Source organism: Dryas octopetala, chromosome 3, assembly GCF_963921425.1.
Source record: "Dryas octopetala chromosome 3, drDryOcto1.1, whole genome shotgun sequence".
NCBI classification, from domain to species: Eukaryota; Viridiplantae; Streptophyta; class Magnoliopsida; order Rosales; family Rosaceae; genus Dryas; species Dryas octopetala.
The window spans coordinates 5,685,358-5,707,937 of NC_141368.1; the positions used below are offsets into that span (position 1 = coordinate 5,685,358).

At 36.6% G+C, this 22,580-nt stretch overlaps 3 protein-coding genes across 6 annotated transcripts; 2 read left to right on the forward strand and 1 right to left on the reverse strand.

The window, feature by feature from the left end:
• Positions 1-1,054: 1,054 nt before the first annotated feature.
• LOC147290061 (uncharacterized) lies at positions 1,055-13,659 on the forward strand. 2 transcript variants are annotated; one of them, XM_086234728.1, is made up of 17 exons: positions 1,055-1,512; positions 2,477-2,556; positions 3,293-3,343; positions 4,158-4,661; positions 4,818-5,075; positions 5,437-5,502; positions 5,780-5,959; positions 6,205-6,256; positions 6,360-6,641; positions 7,710-7,820; positions 8,122-8,313; positions 8,759-9,034; positions 10,124-10,729; positions 11,390-11,877; positions 11,988-12,048; positions 12,138-12,206; positions 12,978-13,659. In XM_086234728.1, exons 1-17 carry the CDS (start codon positions 1,291-1,293, stop codon positions 13,062-13,064), a joined length of 3,585 nt encoding a protein of 1,194 aa, XP_086090854.1. In that variant the 5' UTR covers positions 1,055-1,290; the 3' UTR covers positions 13,065-13,659. The 2 variants fall into 2 exon arrangements, with proteins under 2 accessions (XP_086090854.1, XP_086090856.1); XM_086234730.1 differs by lacking the exon at positions 2,477-2,556 and having other exon boundaries at positions 1,322-1,512.
• Positions 13,660-15,433: 1,774 nt separating this feature from the next.
• On the reverse strand, positions 15,434-18,312 carry LOC147290062 (THO complex subunit 4B-like). 3 transcript variants are annotated; one of them, XM_086238404.1, is made up of 5 exons: positions 18,071-18,312; positions 17,623-17,745; positions 16,646-16,714; positions 16,379-16,563; positions 15,434-15,889 (listed from the first exon to the last, which is right to left on the reverse strand). In XM_086238404.1, the coding sequence occupies exons 1-5, from the start codon at positions 18,236-18,238 to the stop codon at positions 15,715-15,717; spliced, it is 720 nt and encodes a 239-aa protein (XP_086094530.1). In that variant the 5' UTR covers positions 18,239-18,312; the 3' UTR covers positions 15,434-15,714. The 3 variants fall into 3 exon arrangements, with proteins under 3 accessions (XP_086094530.1, XP_086094528.1, XP_086094531.1); XM_086238402.1 differs by having other exon boundaries at positions 17,623-17,748; XM_086238405.1 differs by having other exon boundaries at positions 18,054-18,159.
• Positions 18,313-20,837: 2,525 nt separating this feature from the next.
• Positions 20,838-21,845, forward strand: LOC147290063 (uncharacterized). Its single transcript, XM_086238112.1, has 2 exons — positions 20,838-21,340; positions 21,668-21,845. The coding sequence occupies exons 1-2, from the start codon at positions 20,838-20,840 to the stop codon at positions 21,843-21,845; spliced, it is 681 nt and encodes a 226-aa protein (XP_086094238.1).
• The last annotated feature ends 735 nt before the right edge of the window (positions 21,846-22,580 follow it).

The window sequence follows — 22,580 nt, forward strand, 5'->3', positions numbered from 1 at the left end:
CTGCAACCAGTCAACCATCTTCTCTCTCTCCTCTCTGTCCTGCAGCCTCTCTCTCTCCCCTGCTTCCTCTCCCTCGCGCAGACATTGCACACAGCCAGATATCTAGAAGAACAAGGATGTGCATAGTGCCCTCAATGCTGCTCTCACAGGCTAGTTTTACTAGTCTTTTCACTCCCCTTGTTGATTTAGTCCATTTCTACCCTCTTTACATCTTTAAGGTCACTGCGATTTGACACTGTAACTGGTCTCTTGGAGCCAAATATTTCTCGGAACATGTTTTTCTTGTAGTTCTGTGTTGAATGTGGAATTGGTTGGAAAAAAAAAAATGTTTGAATTGATATTACCTCACTTACAGAGTTGAGCAAAAATTCAAGCAGCTATGTGATTACAATCCTTGTTTCATTAAAAAAAAACATAAAGAAACTAACACGTCATCCCAAGTTTTCTTTCTGCAATTTTTGTCTGTTCTTTTTGCAATTTGCCATCATAAATGCTTGAAATTCGACACTAATGATTTCAGAAAGAGGAAGACAACCCACCCCAAATCAAATCAAACATCAAATACCCAAATCAAGCACAGGGGATGGAGAGAAAGGAGAAGAAAAAAAAAAAAAGGGGAACCGGGTTTTGGGGAAACAAAGAAATTTTTTTTTTTTTTTGGGTTAACTCTGGTTAACTTTTTAAACATATAGCATTATTTTAGGTGGAAAATAAGCATATACCTTAGTTAACTAAGAGAGTGAGCAAAACTGTTCTCGCTGACATTTTAACTGTAAAATTTAGATTTGTGAATTAGCGAACTATCCAAACTTACCCTATTCCCCACAAGGCCACAAGTACAAGACCAAAAGTAAAATGAAAGACAATACAATTATACAAATACCACTCTCACTCTCCCCACTCATCCCCTTTTATTCCCAAATGTCCTTATTAGTTATTCACTTATTCCCACTCAAAAGTGACAAATTCTAGCGCGTGCCAGCTAATCACCCTCATAAAACTACGCCAATACCTCCAGCTAATACCACATTAACAGCGAAATTTAAGAAATCTCTCTTTGAAAAAGAAAACAAAAAACCACTTCCCAATCTCTCTCTCTTTCGCAGAACTTCGCGTTTCAAATCCAACGCAACGAAACGAAACGAACAAAGCTTTCAATTTTCGTCCGATTGTGTTCAAATGTAGAGCTGAGAGCACAGAAAAGAAGAAGCTTGTTTGCTTTGTTGTCCGTACAATCCCTTGAGAACGAGTTTTGGGCAGAGATTCGGTGCGGCCGAGCACACCACGCCCATGTCTTCCAGCTACAACAGTCCGACTCGGAGCCCCGGGAGTTCGAGGCTTCAGTTGGGCGGAAGTGGAGGAGTGTCAAGGCTGAGATCGTCGTCGGTCAAGAAGCCGCCGGAGCCGCTGCGCCGAGCTGTCGCCGATTGCCTCTCGTCCTCGGCTGCCAGTTCGCACCATGCCAGCACTTCCTCCACTGTGCTCCTCTCCGAAGCTTCTAGAATTCTTCGGGTTCGTAAATTTGCCTCACTCACTCTGGCTCTCTTTGTGTTAATGATTTTGGTGTGCTTTGTTTGGATCTTTGAAATGCGAGTTTGCGCTCTGGAATCTAGGTATTCCAGGTTCTGTGTGTGTGCGTGTGATTGGGCTTTTAATTGGTGGAGTTTGAATGAATAGAGCTTTTTGGAGATTTGCACTCTGTTTGGTTGCTGAGAAGGGCACTAGGAAAAAAAGAAATAGTTGTTTCTCTTAATAAAAAAGCTATTATTGAGTTTTCTGGCTCTAAAACATAGAAAATTAAGCTGAATATTAGCCCAATGGGTCTGTTTGGCTCAGTGAGTGGGAGGCTTTGTCTTTAGCTAGTGCATAATTCTGCACATTGAAGATAAAAAGGTAATGTTGCTTTTAGCTTGCGATATTCTATTAGAAACCAAACAGAGACGACTGCTGAATATAATTATTCTTAGTGTGTGTGTGTGTGCGCGCGACTTTTTGAGTTTGTATTGGAGGGAGTATTTAATGTGGTTTCCCTAATTCAAGCACTCATGTGATTGATTGTAAATGAAAAAGGTTTTTTCTTAGATTACTTCGTTATATTAATTTCAACAATTAAAAGATGCTTCATTAATTATCGGTATCGGGGGAAAGTGGAAATGGAATGGAATGTTATTGGTGGTTTTAAAATTGGCCAGTTACAGAGCGCATTTAGATTTCACTGGTTGTCTTGGCTTGAAGTAGCACTAACACGTGTATAACGTAAGGTTGTTTGAAAAAGAAAATATATTTCTTGCATAATTCTATCCAGATTCCAGCCTTTATCTCCCTTTCTGGATGCTTGTGATTGTCCATTCATTCACGCATGAGTGTATCTGACATATGATTGAGAAATTCTGACCAGCGCCTTGCTGTCCTCTTAATCAACTGACTTGCATGAGATTCAATTTCATATTTCACAAGTTAAACTTATGATTGGCAGGACTATCTGGCAGCCCCTTCAACGATGGACTTGTCGTACAATGTGATTTTAGAACATACCATTGCTGAGAGGGAGCGCAGGTAACTCTTGTAGGTAACTGTTGTAGGTTTTCTCTTTATTGATTTAACTTGAACACTCCACACAATCCAGGATTAATGATACAAGTGCCATATAATTGGTGCCAAAACCAGCTTTGGGATGTCATTTCCAGATCTGCATCACAAGATTGAATAGGCCATAAACATATATTTTAAGTAACCTATTAATCAAAAGTCATGGAAAGGGGTAAATTTGGGATTTCCTGTAACAGTAAACCTTCGAAAATGGAAGTAAGTTGTGTATAGAAATAAATTTTGATACTGATAAGAGTTTTGTGGTAAATAAATTAACTTATTAATCATATAGGTATTGATATGACAACCCTAGAATAGAAGGATTAAGTGAGGGGTAAACATTTATGGCTTTCAGGTGATGATAAGTATGGATATAGAATAGCATATAGAAAGGAGTATTTACAAAGGAAAAAAAAGGTGATATCAGATATGTATAAGATAAAGTTAAAATAGATAATGCACACACGCACAACACAAATAAGGAATAATATTGAGATAGAAGCAGAGTGGTAATGTTATAGAATATATACACAAATATGTGTCTATGTATACATCTAGTTTATTACAAATGCATGTAAATTGTCTCCATTTGCAATTGGTAATTATACAATTTTCTTTTGCCATGGTTTTGCATCAAGCACTTTATATTGGACTTTGTTACCTCACTGATCCTTTTTCCTGATGTTGCTTTTATTTACTCCAGCCCAGCAGTTGTTGCAAGGTGCGTGGCACTTTTGAAACGCTACCTTCTAAGGTATGTTCTTCATATCCTGAGATCTTTAATGATTCGATAACTTGATGTGAATTGTCGTTTATATTGTCGCAGTGCTCATTTCTCTTAGTTGTCTGCGGTGCTTATTTTGCTTCCTTTGATTATTTTTTCTTTGATTGAAAATGAACTTTTCTGGATTTTATCCATTCATATTCCTTTGGCTGGTTGTAATTGTAAATTTTCTACATTTAGAAGTGTGTCATTAGATAGCATAGTTTTCTCTACAGTGTTACTAGGCATTGTCGTATTAAAAGTGCAGACAGGTATGGAGGATTGATATTATGTGTTGGTTGTAATTGGTGATGTCCTGATTCTTTTGATTATTATTTTATTTATTTTTTTAAATCATTATTTTTTTGAATGGCCTATCAAAAATTATTTTCTCTCGACGGACTGTGCTGGGAAAGGAGAAAACACATGGGACTACTTTATAGGGAGAAACCTCTATTGGTCTCATTGAATTTAAAAATAATGAGACTCATTTTAGACAAAAATTTATCTCACCCCCATTGCACAAATTATCCTTATCTATGTAAACTTTATTTCGCGTGTTCCATTTACTTCATTGCAATTAAATATAATATTTATTAACAGCAGGCATTTCAGATATGCAACGTTGACACTGATTTGGGTATATTTTATGTTGACCTTTAAATTACCTGCAATTTGTCATCAGTTGGTCCTTTCACTGGATGCAATTTCTATTTGCATGGAATGAGGGAGAAACATCTATCCTACAAGAATAATTTCTACAGAATTTAATTATAGGGATTTACACTTCCTTTACTCTCTGCAGGTACAAACCCAGTGAAGAGACATTACTGCAGATAGATCGATTTTGTGTAAACACCATTGCTGAATGTGACATTGGTCCAAACCGAAGATTGTCTTCATGGTCACAGTCGTTTGCATCAACGGCATCTACAAATGTTTTGCCTTTGTCTGTACCTAGTTTTCCTTCTGGGGCACTTGTGAAGTCATTAAACTATGTGCGGTCTCTAGTGTCGCAACATCTTCCAAGGCGGTCATTCCAACCGGCTGCTTTTTCGGGAGCCCTCTCTGCAACAAGACAGGCCCTTCCGAGTTTGTCTTCTTTGTTGAGTAGATCCTTCAATAAGCAACTAAGTCCTGCACATAGTGGAGAATCTTTGGAGAATAAAGATGTCACAACTATGTCTATTTTGAACTTATCAAATATAGAAAAGGTTGATGGAATGGAAGATTTTGAGTACTTTGCAACCGACGTTCTCAAGTGGCGCTGGCTTGGGGAACAGCAGTCATCATTATTGCCAACTGAAAGGTAAGCTCATATATTTGTGTGTACTTTGTAACTTGTACTGGTGGTTGATTCTCTCCTTTTCAGTTTACAGTTTTATTTGTCATTATGTTATCTACTCATATTTTTTCCTATTGCTTAATAACTTAACTTGAGTACTTGACATGTTCCATTATGAAGTGATCATGTTGTAAACCCCCAAGATATGAGAACACACAATCTCCTAGAAGTAGGCGCAGTAGCTTTACTTGTAGGAGACATGGAAGCTAAAATGAAAGCTCAACCTTGGAAGTATTTTGGAACTGCTGATATGCCTTATCTTGATCAACTGTTGCAACCTTCACCAGTAACAGCAATTACTGATTCTGCCGCTGCACGCTCCCACTTGAGAGCAATAACCGCATCTAAACGCACTAAATCTGGCCCTCATCAAATATGGTATGTTCTTCCCTCTTGTATAATTTCTGTGACATATTTGGTGAACATTGCCACAGCATTATAAAACATGTCGTGTTACAAATTGGGTTCTTTAATTGTTGCACATAGTTCTGAAAAACTACAACAGGATAGAAACATGAAATTTAAAGAAATTTTGTTTATAATCACTGACCTTTGCAGATATTTCTTTTACCACCAAGGTTTTACATTTAAGCTGATCTCTTCTTAATCCCTTTTTTCTGAGGCTTAATTGTTAAACCTGCATTCACTAGTCAGACATCATCTGAAACTATAACTTTGATATGATCATGATGTTTGATCAACCAAGTGGTATTTTGATTATTGCACATCCAAATTTCAGGGATGAATCTCCAGTGAGCACATTCCGTCCACGGGCTAAACCGCTATTTCAGTATCGTCACTACAGGTAACATATAAGAGATTCTGTTGATTATGATCCCATTATATACTTAATATCTTGGCTCCACTTCTGGTGGTGGGTGTGAGAGTTTTGGTTTTAAACTTCCTTTTTATTTGTTAAATTCTTGATCACTTACAATAGAGGGAAACTTAGTTTTTTGAATTCATTATTGTAGCACTTGCCACTTGTGTTTTTATAAATAGGAAATTCAAATTGTTTGTGTTCTTTTGTTACGGTTTAACTCTCTCTCTCTCACACACACCATATTTTGGATGTGGATCAGTGAACAACAACCCTTGCGGTTGAATCCTGCTGAGGTTTGTGAGGTCATTGCTGCAGTTTGCTCTGAGGTGTCTTCCCCAAATGCTAATGTGATGACAGTATCATCTAGATTAAATAATAACCATGGAAAACCGTCAATGGATGCGGCAGTGAGCGTCCTTATCAAACTCGTTATTGACATGTATGTTTCTATGCATTTGACCAGTATTATTACAGTTCATTCTTGATGCCATGTGTTTATTCTGACTCTGTGTGTGCCTACATGGGTAAATCTGTATATATATGTAAACTCTCTCTCTCTCTCTCTCTCTCTCTCTCACACACACACACACACACAAAACCATTTCCTTTTCTGCCTTTTGTTGTCTTATTGTATGTTATGTGTTCCATCGTGGAAAAACAGTCATTGAAAATCTCTTTTTGTAGGTATGTTTTGGATTCTGGGACTGCTGCTCCTCTCACTCTATCTATGCTTGAGGTGATGCATCAATTACATGTTGATTATTCATTATCAGAATCTGGCCCCCCCCACCCCCCCTTTTTTTCTCGCTATTTTACAATTTTTATGATATAACTTTCAGGAAATGCTTAATTCTCCAAGAACAACATGTAGGGTTCGAGCTTTTGATTTGATTTTGAACCTTGGGGTTCATGCTCATTTGTTAGAGCCAATGGTAACTGATAGTGCTTCCACAATTGAAGAAGAGTATTCTCAAGAATCGTATTTTGACAATGAAGCTAAGCTTGCAACACAAGGAATGGGAAGAACAGATTCTGTTATGATGGGCACGTCGTCAGCTATTGATAATTTTGAATCTTGGATTTTAAATATTTTATATGAGATTTTGCTTCTCCTGGTTCAGGTATATTTGCTGTGGCATATTTGATTTAGCACTACTATCTTGGATTCACTGAAATTTTCTCTACATCTAACAAAATACATACTAGTGCTGTTAATTTAACTTGATTTTTCTTATCCTTTATATAAAGTGAACCTTCTTTTGTATTTGGGATAGTTAGCAGCATGTATTCTAGAATCATATTGATTCTTCAGTAAATGATAGGTAAATATAAGTCTAGCTATGAGAAGCTTTGTAAGTGGGGAAGTGTAATGCTTTAGACTTTTAGATAGCTGCAACTTGTTGTCTCCATATTATCTGCATCACCAGTCTGATGAGGTTCTCTGCTAACATTTTCTTATGCTTTATAGTTTTGAGTTTTGTTTTGATTTTTTTATTATTACTGGATGCCAAATATTTGAAATCCTTATGAAGATTAGTTTATTTGTGGATTAGAAGAGGCAAATGGTTTTTAAATTATGCTAACTTGGATTAAAATAAATTCAAAGATGGGTTGTGAGGAGGGTGAACTAATCCATTGGGTCAAAGAACCAGGGATGATGGGATCTTTTTTCTTTTTTCTTTTTAGAAAAGAAAAGAAGATATAAGTTGGTGGAGAAAAGCTTGGAGCTGCTGGCTTAATGCAGTGAAGAAGGCATAAATGTTTCACCAATTGATTTATTTTATAACATTTTTAAAAAAGAATAAGAAACAATAGTTGTATAAAAGAGAAAAAATACAAAGAAAGACGGACAAGTTATCCATCTAAGATAAGTGTCCAACTAAAAAGTGGAAAGTTATAGTTGAAGCATTACAACATAACTCCGGCCCAATCAAGATAATCAACTAAAAGATATGTCCTTAAAACGTCTAGACAAAAAAGCCCAGAAAGATGCCAAACATATTTCCCAATGAAAATCCACCTTGTCCTTCTTATCTTAAGAAATTCTGTAGTTTCTTTCCACCCAAACAAGCATTTTAGAAAACATGTTAACTATACTGTTATTCTTTTTTATTTTTTTTAACTTTGTATATCACTGTACTTATTGTCATGATTCCTTACCATCTAATTCCCTTTTTATTTTCTTGCAGATAGAAGAGAAGGAAGAATCTGTCTGGGCTTCTGCTCTTAGTTGTTTGCTTTATTTTGTCTGTGATAGAGGCAGAATCTTGAGAAACAAAATAAATGGACTTGACATAAGGGTGAGTTGTTTTTATTCAATGTTGTATATCACTGCTGTAATCATTGAGAATATTCGACATTGAGTTTGTTCTTAGTAGTGATTGCTGGACACCTTCCCTACATGTTCTTCGTCTATACACTATTCATTATAGTCCCACCTATTTTATAACATGTAAGGCTACTATGTGAATGGAGTTTTATGACCTCACATATCCAGTTTGTGTTAAATGATGCCATAATCTACAAATCCATTTAATACTTATTTTGTATCATATCAGTCATGAGTTTCATGTTAATTTTAATTTTACTGCCTACTGTCAGGTTATTAAGGCACTACTAGAAATTAGCAGGAGGAATGCTTGGGCAGAAGTAGTTCATTGCAAGCTTATTAGCATGTTAGCAAACATGTTTTATCAAGTACCTGAAGGAACCAACAAGGCTGTTTCAAGTATCCAATTGTTTCTTGTGGAGCAAGTTGATTTGATTGGTGGCATCGAGTTTGTTTTTTCTGAGGTATGCCAATATTTATCATGAAACTGAAATCAAATATTAGGATTAGCTTGATTATAAAACAGACAAGATATAGACGTTACTTGATTCCAAGCATTTAACTAAGGACCCTTGGTAATCACAATACTATTACCATCTGTGAGTTATAAAGCATTTGCCTATTATTGTAACAATTTGTATGTTCTTATCCTTTATCTTTGGGGATGTGAAATCAACATTAGTGATCTGAATGTGTAAACAATCACTTAGGAGGTAAAGTACATGCACACACACAAATATGTGCACTTAGTCAAAGATGAATACAGATCCGTTATTTGTAAAAGCTTTACTTAAATGTTATTTCTTATGTTTATGATTTATGGAATTTAGAAGTTTATGTATGTGTAGTAAAAAGGTTTCTTTTACTATCCAGTTCTCTAATTCCAAGCCATAACTCTTTGGAATGCAGTATTCACTTGCAAAATCAAGAGATGAAAGGAGAAATCTGTTTTTGGTGCTTTTTGACTATGTTTTGCATCAAATAAATGAAACATGCATGGCTACCGGAGTTACTGAGTATAGCGATGACGAGATTCAGCCTCTTGTTGCCCTGCTCACTCTGACTGATGCGCCTGAAGCTTTTTATATATCTGTTAAGCTTGGGTTGGTAGGCATTGGGGAAATTTTGAGGAGTTCTATCTCTGACGCATTGTCTAGATATCCAAACAGTGAACGACTAAATATGGTATGTTTCAAAAATTTGTGTGGAGGTGTGGTATGAATGGGTGTGCACATGTTTGTTCATTCTCAAAATTGTTTTTGTACATGGGGTGTGCAGGTGGGATATGCTTTTTAGATTTTTTAATGTTTACTCTTTGAAGAGTTCAAAACCATATTATATGCAAATGCAATGCAACATTTTGTTAGAAAAACTGACCTTCAGATTGATTTTCTTCTTAAGAAAATGTGACCTTGAGATTGGTTCCGTTTTTTTCTTCTTTAGTTTTATCTGGTTGAATGTGTCTTTCTCGAGAATAGATAAGCTCTTACGTAATATTGGTGGCCATGAGTCTTATCTGGGCATTGGACATGCTTACTGTTAAATGTAGCCCTTGGGCTTGGCCTTGCTATATTTAAAGGCTATCGGATGTCTAAGTCTCTCCCTCTCCGAAAGGATCCATAATTTCATGCTGTGCATTACCCACCCTAACCTTGTTGCAGGTGGTGTGTACTATGTATGAATTTCTATATGGTTTACATAAGTTAGGTTTCTAGAAAATACTTTTTTTTTTTTTTGGCCACTTAGGTTTCTAGAAAATACTTAATTATGCAAGATTAGTATCAAATTCACAAAACAATACAATACACATGTCCAAAGTCAAATGTATCAAGTTAGATAATAATTTTATATACTTAAAAGTGATTAAGCATATATGCTCAACTGATCGTTTACATTAAGAACAATTGCATATAGGTTTTAGTTGGACTTGGAATTTCAAAACCAAAATGCATGTTGGTTGCTATTAGTCCTATTTTCTATCATCCTGCTGTTGGCATGGACAGAGGCAGACTGGCTGATGAGTTCTTGGGGAATTTCACACATTATGTTTTCTTTGCACTTTGTTGTTTTAAAAGTTTGTTTTGTTTTTTCCCCTCTTACAGAATTTTGCAGTGGTAAATATTAGTGTTATGTTTTCGCTGGAATTTTTCACTAGTTTCAGAAATTATTGGACAGTTATTTTTGTTTGTATATTTTATTTTCATATTGGAAAAGTCAATTAAGTACAACATTTTGTCAAATTGCTGCTATCTGAAGTTTATTTTAACTTTACAGCTGTTGGAGAGTGTAATGGAGAAACTTGGTGCAACAGTAAGTTCATTTACTCATTTGGACACGGAGTTCTGGCATATGATGCAGATAACCAAATCTTACAAGTCTTTGGATAGCATTGAGGGTGCAGTTCTGAGAAATGGTGTTGGGATGAACGCAAAGCTCTCATGGGCCATTTTGCATTCCCTTCTTCATTCAGGAAAAATTCCTTACCATAGGAATGCGTATGTCTGGTTAAGTGACCTGCTTATTGCAGAAATTAGTGAGGAAAGGAATTCAAGTATATTGTCAAATATCAAAAGCATGCAGCAGAAAATTGCCCTTGCTGGTGTTCAAGATTCTTCAGTTGCTTCAGATGTTCCTTTGCCCATTTGGCTAATGTGTGGGCTTTTGAAGTCAAGGAACAGCTTAATCAGATGGGGATTTTTGTATGTTCTTGAAAGGCTTCTCATGAGGTGTAAGATTTTGTTAAATGAAAGTAAAATTCAGCAATCACATGAGCAAACACACAAAGATAGCCGTCTTGAGAAAGCTAATGCGGTGATAGACATCATGTGTAGTGCCCTGGTTTTTCAGATAAATGAAACAGATCGCATCAATATTTTGAAGGTAATTGATTAAGAACTATAAAATTTCTTGACTAGATCTTATGGATGGTCCTCAATCCTAGAGATGCATATGATGTGATGAAGATGCAACCTACCCGAGTTTCATACGTAAAAGCCTATTAATGCTTTGATTAGATGATTCTTTACCCTTTGACTTTGAATGTTTGGAGAACACTTAAGTACCACTTCTGATTATTTTTTCTTTGACAAATAGTGTTGTAGGAAGAGCATGAAGTACTTCTCTATTTGGCCTTGCAGGAGGGTCACATGAGAACTTAAAATTTTTTGCACATAATCGTAGTAAGATACAAGTTGAATGTTTCTTGCCCTTAATGCTAAATGTCATTAGTAGAATGTTGTTACGGCTTGGCATTGTGACATAATAAATTCTTAGAAAATGGTTTATTGGCTTGGAATTCTGCTTGATACCTGTTTATGTAAGAAACAAAAATGAAAAATCAAATTTAGTCTTTCTAGCGTAAATCTGTTTGTCTCAACAATATTGGAGAATTCGCTTTGGGTTGCTGCATAGTACTTTCTCATTTTTACCCAAGGCTTCGTGTATGCTTCATGATTTAATGTAATTTTGTTGTGCATTTTTTGATTAGCGTATAGTATTCTATCACCCTTACCCTTATTTGCCCCTGTTTTTTGTAAACAGATGTGTGACATACTATTTTCTCAATTGTGCTTGAGAGTTCCACCTGCAAATGCAAAAGAGTTTGGACATGATGCACACCATGGTAGGGTTCTTTGTCGCATGGATGGAGATAAAAAAGTTGATGCCAAAGAGAATTGTCAGCAGGATGTTTGTATGGAAGAAGCCAGTAGCAGATCTGGCCACAGTAATAACAATCCTCAAGATTATGAGACAGAATCAATGGCAGCGCTGCTTCTTCGAGGACAGGCCATAGTTCCCATGCAGTTGGTTACCCGTGTTCCAGCTGCTTTGTTCTATTGGCCATTAATTCAACTTGCTGGTGCAGCAACAGACAACATTGCGTTGGGTATAGCTGTTGGAAGCAAAGGAAGAGGGAATCTTCCTGGTGCCACATCTGACATACGGGCTGCCCTTCTGCTGCTTCTAATTGGTAAATGTACTGCAGATCCTGCTGCTTTCCAGGAAGTCGGTGGGGAAGAATTTTTTAGGTGATTATGCAATTCCATGCTACCATTGGATGATTTTGCTTTACTTTTTCTCTATTTTTTCTGTCAATATATTTGATATGTGCTACTTTATTTTTTCTATAAAAAATCAGGGAACTCTTAGATGATACAGACTCGAGGGTAGCATATTACTCTTCAGCTTTTCTTTTGAAGGCAAGAATGCTTTTTCCTCCCCTCAAATTACAATGTACCGAGTATGTGGTTAAATGTATTCTTCTAACATTTAATTTGGTATTTTGCAGCGAATGATGACAGAAAAACCTGAAAAGTACCAGCACATGCTTCAGAATCTTGTTGTTAGAGCTCAGCAGGTGGGTCTTGTTCAGTGTTTTGCATGCAGTTGCACATTTTCAAATATGATTCCTGAAAAAGATAATAGATGCCATTTTTTGCACAGATGTTATTGTATTATCAAATTTTTCACTTTGATATGATGTTCGAAATATACAGTCATGACAAAGAAACATTGAAGTATAGGTTATTGAAACTTCTTTTCTTTATGTGAGCAATATCAGATTAGAAAATCATGTTTGAGATAAAACAATTGGAAAACATGATAATTTTGTAAGAAGGGCTACAGATATGGAATGCTTCAAATAGGCTGAACCTTATTGTGAAACCAACTTTGCCTTATACCAAGTACATAGAGATTATTGCTAGTGCACTACTCATCCTTATATTGTGCTGCTATTAATGACTAACATGCTTGGGAGCTGCATTTTATCTATTCCATTTAATTCATAAAGGTCATGATATGTGGTTGGCTAATTTCTAACTGGTAAGATTTGTAAAGGAGATTGTTATAAGGAAACCTATTGCCCCACATGTCAGAAGTAAAGATGGAAAAAGATGTAAACTTTATCTCTCTTTCTACTATTTTTTTCTTTTTTTGTTTTCCCTTTGAAATCTGGGTTGTCTCTCAATTGCTCTCATAGTATATCACTGCTAGTTTTGGGACAGGATAGTTACATATCAGGGCCATGTTTTGAAATTTGGTTTGTCTCTCATTTGCTCTCATACTGTATCACTGCTAGTTTTGGGACAGGATAGTTACATATCACTGCCATGTTTGCTCTTTGCAGAGCAACAATGAAAAGCTGTTGGAAAATCCATACCTTCAGATGCGTGGCATACTTCAGCTGGCAAACGATCTCGGAACTGGGTTGTAATCTGGTGATGCAGATTCGTAGAGGTTTATATTCCTCGACTTGTAGAACAATACTGCCAAGCACAGGTTCATGCCACCACTGTGATGCTCATGCTATTCTTCGACTGGCACTATTTGGCAAGCTTAAAATACCTATATCTGGGATAAGCTTAATTTTTTGTGCATGCATGAAATTCTTGGGAATCTGATTTCTGAAAGTAAAAGTGGCTAAGATACTGAATTCAAGTCATATTGATGCGATTCTGACAAAAAAAAATAATGAAGACAGAGGATAGGGCATGCATTCACATGTTGGATAATGCTGGAAATTTTTCCTATGGATCACAATGTTCCAAGATCAGCAATCAGTGCCTTGTCATTGTATTCAGATTTTTAGAAAATGGTGAACCAGATTGACATCTCCTTCCAGAGCTTATTCTCCATATTGTACATTTATGTAATGAATAGTTGGAGGTCGCGTTTGTTTTGTAAAATATATGGTCATGTTCAGCTGAAGGATTTATGACTGGAGGCTTGTCAGAAAAGAAGTTTCATAGAGCACAAGCCGTTCACGGAAATTTTGGAAATGTTGGGCGTAGCCATGCAGACATCTCCAGGTACTGCCACCTATCTTCAATGGCAACAAATGTGGCTCATGTATGTCCTTGTGTTGTCGTTGTATCTCTCAACACCACTTTTCTGCCTTCTTTTTTTCACATCCGCAAAGGCATCAATTTTCAAAATAATATATCTACATGTACATATTTTGTTACTCATCTAAATGTTTTTAATTCCATTTTGTTCCAAAGTGATTTGTTATCTACCTAGGTTCAAACTTAGATCAGCTAAATTCTTCTTACATATGTTAGAAGGCAGATGATCTAATTACTTATGTTGTTCCTAAATATTCAATTTTGTGAACATGACATCATTTTTTTATCCTAACATGATCATGACATCATGCTGAAATTTGTTGTTTTAAATAATATTATTCTTTTATGTGGATGCAGATAATGTGCATTACAATGACAAGAGACTTTGTGGGAAACTTCTGGTGAATGAGTCTCTGTACAGAATCAAGATTTCCATTTTCCTCCAAGCCTTCATTTTATTTTCTTACTTCCCGAAGGCTATCTTGATGCTGGCTTTTTTGAAGGCATACTCGGGTAATAATTTTTTTTCCTTTTAATGTTTGTTAACTCGTGGAGGTTCATCAACTTGACGGCAACAAGAACGGAATCAGATCTTGTATGTTTTAGTGGACTGGATACGATGGCGATGGAGGGTAGATTGGACTCCAGGCTCTCTATCCCATTATTAGGGGCATCACAGGGTGTCTGTTTTTTCAGGGCATCCCAAAGTGTGCCTGCTATGATTTTTGGATCTCCATGCTTTATTTTTAACATTGTAAATATGTGATTTTTTTTCTTTTTAGTGTTCTCCCATCTTTTGTTCCCTGTTTCCTTCAACTAATTGTTGATTGTTGTAAAATGGGTGTAGAGGAAATTACTTTTTGCATGGTTGGCTGTTGAGAAATTTTGTTTTTTGTTTTTTTTCTTTTTGTGTACAACATTTAAGCGATTGATTTCTGAGAGAAGTACTGGACAATTTTGTGATTCATTTTGACTCTTCCTGATTACTATATTGGACAAATGGACAATTATGCGTGTGCGTGGGAGGGATAGAACAATCTCAGACTCTCAGTGCCATATGTATTCATATATTTGTTTGTGTCGTGAAAGAATTTATTTGTAGTAGGAATGTAGGATATACATAAAAAATAAAAGATTATTTAACAAATCATTAATACCACACTCCACGTACCACAGTAATCGAGAAATTAAAATACCTCTTGAAGACGACCCATCAGAGTCACCAACTCTATAACCAGACGCAAGAGACCAGACGCAAGAGAGCGAACAGTTCAAGAGAAAATGATTAAGCGAATGACCAAATTTGTGTGGAGGAACGAAGAGGTGGTGACTGAAATTTTGCGTGAAAGGTACCACGCTCGGCCTTGCGTATACATAGTATGTTTTGGCCGACTCCGGGAGTTACAAGTTTTTCTTTTGGCCAAGGGACAAGGTTTTTAACTACAGACTACTAGCAGGAAATATAGATTTTTCGATAAAACAGTTTATATTTTATGAAAGTCGGATTGACCCAAATTGACCAGTTTTGATTGTTTTTATTTGGGCTCTTTCATTACGCCTCAGGTTTGGGGGCCCACTACCCAGTACCAACCAAACACGACTATGCTTTGTTCTGCCTATCTTTAAATTTGAATTTGACAAGAATTTGCTGCGTCTAACTTGAAAGACGAACAAATAACAAAACTGAAAAAAATATATATATATAAACGGATAAAAATGATCAATCGTAAGAGAAATACTTTCCAAAAGATTGTAGAGAAAACCAGGAAGAGTATGCTTGCTGGCCAACCACATCTACGGCCCAAGAAATATATCAGAGATGTCCAGTATAAAAATTGAAGGGATGGCACTGTATGTATGCGTTTCTGCTACTCAAATTGTTTTTTCGCATAGGAGCACAAAATTGGTTATTACCATTCCCACTATAAGGTGAAATTCAAAGGAGCGAGTAATACTAAAAGGTCATGCTCCATATGTGTTACCAGTTTGTGACCGCCCTAAGCTACCAGTGTATGTAATTTACTTGCGATGTCGCTTAACCCGCATAGCTTCCAAGTGGTATTTCTCCAAGTCTGCATCCAGATCTTCTGCAGTCACCTTCTCAGCATGCCCTCTCACCTGTCCACGCCCCCTTGCAAGTCCAAAGCCACCACGACCATGAAACAATCCCCTTGAACCAACACTTCCTCTTCCACTGCCCAAGCACATGACAAAAAATATTTTGATGATTATTGGAAATGCCAGTCAAGACAAGTGAGATTGCAACATTAGCTAACAAAGTTCTATTTAACATGTCTTCTCTTTCCTATTTCCAATAATTAATTGTAGACTTCTTTGACCTCCATGTATAAAGACAAGCTAATATTTTCCCACTCTTAGGAAGAATCACATGACCAACAGTTTTAAGAGGATTCTTCAATAGTTTTAGACTGCAGTTTCAAACATGTGACAAAAGTTGCCCACAAATTCTAGCTTGATGGAAATTTCTTTATAAAAAGAAAAAAAAAATGTATACCTACAACTTGTTCTACTAAATTGATCGAAAATATTTTTCATTGTATTGCAAAAGTAAGAATACTTAAGCCAATACATTTATATGAATATGATTGCATTGACTTGAGCGTTACTGCAATATTTGAATATAAGTAAACCCAAAAGAAAGAGAAAGAAAGAAACTATATACCTTTGGAAGCCAAGGTTTGGTCTTCCCAACATGCTATTTGTACTTGGAGGCACAGGAACAGGAGTAACAGGATTCATTCCCACCAGCTCAATTTTCATTGGTTTTCCATCCAGCCGAACATTGTTATACCTCTTGATTGCAGCTAGAGCATCTGAATGGCGTGCAAAGACAACTTCCGCTGTTCCCTAAATAGAAACAAACCTTCTAAGCCACTGAAATGCAAAATGTGGTTGTGGAGAATCTTATTGATGTAAACTGTAATCATACCTTTGATCTTCCGCTCTTATCATAATGGATTGAATTTCGTTTCAAGCCACCAACTTCAGCAAAGAGCAACTGCCAGGTTGCATTGTAGTTATCAACTTTTTCACTTAATTGCCAACGAGTTGTGAATACACAAAGTTCAACCAAATAAAAGGCATTTTTGAGTGCACAACATAAGATGGGTGCTGATGTACCAATCTTCATTTTGAAGGCCTAGCCTAACATCCATAAGAATTAAGAAACATACAATTATAGGATTGAGCAGCATCCTATGTGTTATTAGAAACTGCTATGTTTCTGACTTTACCCTATAAACACCATACACATTCAGTTGCTAATAAGCACGCACCACGCATGTATGAATGGCTGCATGTGAAGCACAAGAAAAACAAATGAAATAAAACAAATAGTCTGCTCTTGTAAACCATTCTACTTCATTTTTTCAAATGCTGGCATAAAATACACAAATTAAACTATTTATCTCGAGCAAACCCATCCTAATAACACTAGACTGGCAGACCTTGACCCATATCCTAAACTATGAAATGAAACACTCCCAATCTTGGCTCCAAGAAAACTTTTCTTGCTCGTCCAATCCTTTAACTCCATAGATTACAAAGACTGTATCAACTATCAAAAGTAAGACCCCATTTCAAACAAAACCCAGACAGCGATTCAAGGTCACAGTTGAACACGCTGATCAAATTCAAAGAAAGTTACTAAAAATTGGAAACCGTAAACACTGACTTTGGATACTTGGCAATGTTTGATTAATATCCCAATTCCATCTTTACCTCCCTAGCTCCCTCAATGCCATGGTATACCTCTGTTTTTCTTTTTATCTCAGATTTGTCAAAGTAGTGCCTTCTTTCCCACATGAAAATTTCGCCAAACCTTAACAGTTAACACATTACATTGGACACAAACAAAGAAAGGAAAATAATAAAAATAAATTAATAAACTAGGAAAAAAAGAGCTACCTCAATATCGCTGTTAGAAACCCCATAATCCAAGTTTGATAAATATAATTTGGTGCCCTCCTCTGCGTTTGTCCCTCCGCTCACTTCCACTCGTTGCTCAACCATTGATCCCTCCACTTGCATCTGCTGCATCGCACTTGTTAATACAATAAAACACACACGCACACACACACACACACACACACAAAAAAAACCTTATACATAGCAGAGCTATATATACAGAAGCCTAAATGCTTGTTTGGTTCCTGAGAAAATGTAGCAGAAGATATTAAAAACCGATAAAGCTGAGAAAATTTACTTCGCATGTTTTTTATTTTAACGAAATAATTTAGACTTACGTATAGTATTTTCAATTTTTTTTTTTCCCCGCATTTTCTCCGGAACAACCAAACAACGGGTTAAACCCATCAAACTCGAAAATGTAGGAAAACCTGAAACAGTGGCACACCGGTTGATTAGAGTACGGCGCCGTTCTGACCGGGTTGCGGATCGTGAAGCGACGAGCTGGGCCTGGGCCGAAGCCTCGGCCTCTGCCTCTGAAATGACCGTCATACCCTCCGGGGTTCCTGGTGTTCCCGTTGAGGTCGTCGAGAGACATGTTCAGACGCTGGGGCATTTAAGTAAAAACACTGAAAGCTGAGGTTTCGGTCGTTTCGGAGGACAGTAAGGCAGGGGTTTTGCAGAGCTCAGTTTGTGAGGTTTGGTGGTTTTGCGGAGGCAGTAATATGGTCTCTGCTTAAAGGAGGAGCTGAACAATTTGTCTCTTTCTGGGCACGCACGATTCGTGTAACGGAGCCAGAAATGAGACACGTGTTGATCATAAGCAAAAAGTGGTCCTAATCTATTTACTTTTGTACTAATTACAAAAACTACCCACAACCTATGATCGTTTTTACACTTCACCCTCATTTATTATTTTTTTTGTGACACTTAACTCTCCGTACTATTCACTATTCAATACTTTGGACTTGTTGACACTGTTTCTTGAAAGGAAGCACTTTTACTTAGTAGCTTTTTTACTGAAAGCACTTTTGCTAAGAAGCATAAATATATTTTTATAAAAATTTTAAGTGGTTCATGCAAAAGCACTTGTAAGTGCTTTCTGCAAGAAACACATGTCAGGTGCTTCTCAAAAAATTCTTTAAAAGTGCTTTATATCCCAAAAGCACTTTCATTTATTTTTGTCAAACACTACTAAAAGTGTTTCTACTAATCTGAAAGCACTTTTAGCAATTTTAAAAACAGTGTCAAACGAACTCTTTATCTTATTCTGTTAAAAACATTATAAATTTCATCAATTTTACACACATACACTACGTGACCATTTGTTTGAGGGGCATTTTCATCTTTATCGGTGTACCTCTAATCCTTGTCACGCACCAAAATTCCCTCAAAGAAATGGCCACGAGCACCACATAGGTTCCAAGCATGCAAAAATTGAGAAAGTCTTGGGTGGGGCTGAAATGCCACTCACCTAATGAGACTCCCCACCCAAGTTTTAACACTTGTCATTTTTTTTTTCCAGCTGGACATCTCCTCTCTCTCTTTAATACCACCACCCAATCCAACACAACCCAACACATCCCCACCATCGACTGACCATTATCTCTGGCGACCGACCCTCCTCCTGCACACTCCTCTCTTTCTCTCTCTCTTCTTCCCTCCCTTCATCTCTTCCTCTTTCTCTTCTCTTCTCCCTCTCCCTCTTCTCCTTATGCACACCCAGCCCCATCCACTCCCTGCCCAGCCCCATCTGGGCCCGCCCCCACCCATATCGGAGAAAGTGAATGAGCAGATAAAGAAATGGAGAGGTGAGAGAGAGAGAGAGAGAGAAAGAAAGATGGGAGATGAGAGATAGGGAAAGGGATAAAGGAAATATAAGGGGGAAGCAAGGCCAGCCAGTCACCGGCGATAATGGCAGAGGTTGGACAGCCGACGCCGATGGCGGGTGGTGGGGGTGTGCTGAGTTGTGTTGGGTGGTGGTGTTGAAGATAACAAAAGAGGGAGAAGACTTGTCCAACTGGTTAAAAACATGACATGTGTCAAAATATAATCGAGAGTCTCATTAGGTGAGTGGCATTCCAGCCCCACCGAAGACTTTCTCTGCAAAAATAACATAATTTGTAACTTTTAAGGAAATAAAGTAAACTGTTTAACAATATATATTCTAAGAGGTAAAAGTGTCACACAAAATAATAATAAAAGTAAAGTACAAACCAAGTCATAGTTTGGGAGGAGTTTTTGTAATCAAACGTTTATTTCTTTTTGGCACCTACTAGTGCACATACAAGAATAGTGTTTAAAACATACGATATGTACTTGAATTGGTGGTTTCTTGTTTCATTAGGATTTACATAAATTATCTAAATGTTCTAAACCCTTATCACTTATTTTTACTTGTTTTTATTCTAATTATGTAATATAAATACTCAAAGGTTATGTAACTTAATTCACATCTAAAACGTCATTTTATCTTTTACTTTTTATATTTGAATAATAAATATATAGAGTTAAATTTAAAAGTCAAATAAAAATAAATAGAAAATTTGTATCCCTTTTTTTTGGGCTGGTAAACAGTATTTAATCAAACTAAACTTTTTAGCTATTTGTACATGTATTGTGTCCTAGATGGAGAAGGGTGGGAGAGAGAGAGAGAGAGAGAGAGAGAGAGAGAGAGAGAGAGAGAGAGAGAGAGAGAGAGAGAGAGAGAGAGAGAGAGAGAGAGAGAGAGAGAGAGAGAGAGAGCATGCAAATGCATGCATGGATGCATTGATGATAACGATATGTATGTTGAGGCACGTCTTCTAATTTCACTTGAAGGGCAGTTGAACAGAAGTAGTTGAGATGTAGTTGGCTTTACCAAATTACCCAGCTTTACTCTTTACCCTGATTGGGAGTAAAACCAGAAATACTATAGACGACTCGATCAGTACTACGTACTTCAAGTTTTCAACCCCAAGCAGCTAGGATATATCTAATTAAGCAACAACAATTAATCTCTCTCTCTCTCTCTCTCTCTCTCTCTCTCTAGCTCACATTTTGGGTTAGTCGACCAACCTCTTCTCACCTTCCACCACGTACGCAGTACGTTTAACTTGTTGAAGGCTTTATATACTTCCATTATCAAACATTCTCTCACTTCCTCGATCTCTAGCTCATATTCTCGATCTTAATTACTGACTTAATTAAGCACCAGTGCTATAGTTGATCGATATATGGAAGGCCATAATCAAGATCATCATCCACTAATCCCAACCTCATCATCATCACCGCTACTATCATTACCATTAATATTTCCACCACAAAATTACCTCTTCACACCCTCATCCTCCTCCTCCTCCTCACAGCAGAACATTAACCCTCCTAATTATCTTCTAGAACCTCATCAAGCCCTTCCAGACAATATTAATATTGACTGGATCAGCCTTCTCTATGGGCATCCACCAACTGCTGATGGCCTAATTATTAATAGTAGTTCCTCTGTTCATGATCATCATCAACATATCAATGAAGCTGATCACGATCATCATGATCAGAAAGAAAAGGCTATTTATAGTAATAAAAGAAAAGGTGGCAGCCGCGCTAGTAGAATTATTATGAGAAAAGCAAGCCGGTCTAGATTTGCTTTCCACACTCGCAGTGCTGTTGATATTCTTGATGATGGCTACCGCTGGAGAAAATATGGCCAGAAATCCGTCAAGAACAGCTTATGTCCCAGGTAATTTATTATTTATTTTCCTAATTAATTATCATTTATAATTATTATAATTAAGTATTTTCTAGACCGATCTTAGAGAAATAATCAACCCATTACCAAATAAAGATAGGATATAATTTACTAACTAACTAATAAGCTAGGCTAAGTATTGGATATATTCCCCATATAAAGAAAATGATAGGATATAATTAGTTTAGGGCATTTTACTTATGATTTAGTTTTCTTAATTAATTTTGTATTATGTGTTGATCAGTTCTAAACGTACATCTACCATATATATGCTTTGATTTATATCGAATTAATGATGGTCGATCTTCATGTATATAGGAGCTACTATCGTTGCACACATCACACATGTAATGTGAAAAAGCAAATCCAAAGGCTGTCAAAAGACCCAAGCATTGTCGTGACAACATATGAAGGAACTCACAACCATCCATGTGAGAAACTGATGGAAACCCTAACTCCTCTTTTGAAGCAAATGCAATTCCTCTCTAGGTTCTAATTCATTGTATATATATATATAGCTCCCTAAGAGTTTGCCAGCTATATATGTGAACATAATGCTGCACTTTATTTTTGGTATTGGACGGTCGGATCAAATTCCGGACGCTCGTAATTTTAACCCATTATTGTACTCTCCCACCATGGGTTAACCCAAGACTTAACTATAATGTACCTTTTTGATTAGCATTTCTACTTAATTATTGGTAGCGTACCATGTTGACGAATTTGATGGAAAAAAATGAAATGAAAAGATGTACTAAATTAATGATCAATGTCAATATGTATATATCATTTGGTGTACCATATATTATAATTCAAATGTTAATTAGCTATTAATAATGTACAGGTATTACAATTTGAATGTTTTGATAGTAATAATTGAATACATAAAAGTTGTAGGGATGATCTTGAGGGTAAGGGAAGAAGGCAACCACATAAGCTCCAAAGTGTTAATTAGTACCTTCAATTGTTATAGATCACATATATACTTATATACTATATTAGATGCATTAGTAATGCACATGAAGGGTCAATAAGCCAATTAATTTCTACAATTTGCTTCGGCCCGGCCCCTAAAATTCCAAGGACAGTCCAATACACATGTTATATTGTAAATGAACTTGTAACACTATTATTATGTTAAATGTTTGTTGCTATAGTCAACTATTTATCGGTAAGAAGAGAGGAAAATCAATAAAGAATGAAAAATTTGTGTGTGTGACTGTAACGTTAC